Below are 400 nucleotides of genomic sequence, written 5' to 3'. Positions count from 1 at the left end.
CACCGACGACCAGACCGCCCCCACCAGATGTGAACTGCTCAGGTAGGGGCACTGGCTGGAGGGCACCGTGCGGGGAGCCCCCGCGGGCAGCGGCAGAGGCTCTGCTGGGCTCTCTGCAGGCTGGTGGAGTGGCCTTTCAAACACCTAGATGGCCTTGCCCTCCTGATAGGCACAGAGAAAGGGTGTGGGGGACCCCATCAGGGTCACCAGGGGAGGTCGGAGCTCCTGCTCCTGGTATCCCCAGGAAATGCTCCTCACAGGGCAGTGCTCTGCAACTGCCCAGCTGCAGGCAGGGCTGCTTTGTGCTCTCGCTGTGGTATCAGCCTCTGGCCCTGGGTGGAAGCAGGTTCCCAGGCCAGGCAGTTGGCAGGCGCCTTGGAAACCCTCCCTCAGTTCTCCG

The 400-nt window shown here is 65.0% G+C and overlaps 1 protein-coding gene across 1 annotated transcript in view; it reads left to right on the top strand.

The window, feature by feature from the left end:
- LOC104495799 (endothelin B receptor-like) overlaps window positions 1–400 on the top strand; it is a 26,191-nt gene that overhangs the window by 24,447 nt on the left and 1,344 nt on the right. The window contains exon 9 of the mRNA XM_010138818.1: window positions 19–42. Coding sequence (XP_010137120.1) covers window positions 19–42 — 24 coding nt within the window. The remainder of the gene's footprint in view (window positions 1–18; window positions 43–400) is intronic.

Source organism: Buceros rhinoceros, unplaced genomic scaffold (genome assembly GCF_000710305.1).
Source record: "Buceros rhinoceros silvestris isolate BGI_N320 unplaced genomic scaffold, ASM71030v1 scaffold32240, whole genome shotgun sequence".
In the NCBI taxonomy this organism is placed as follows: domain Eukaryota; kingdom Metazoa; phylum Chordata; class Aves; order Bucerotiformes; family Bucerotidae; genus Buceros; species Buceros rhinoceros.
The sequence above is the reverse complement of the archived record's forward strand: the minus strand, read 5'-3'. Positions and strand labels throughout refer to the sequence as shown.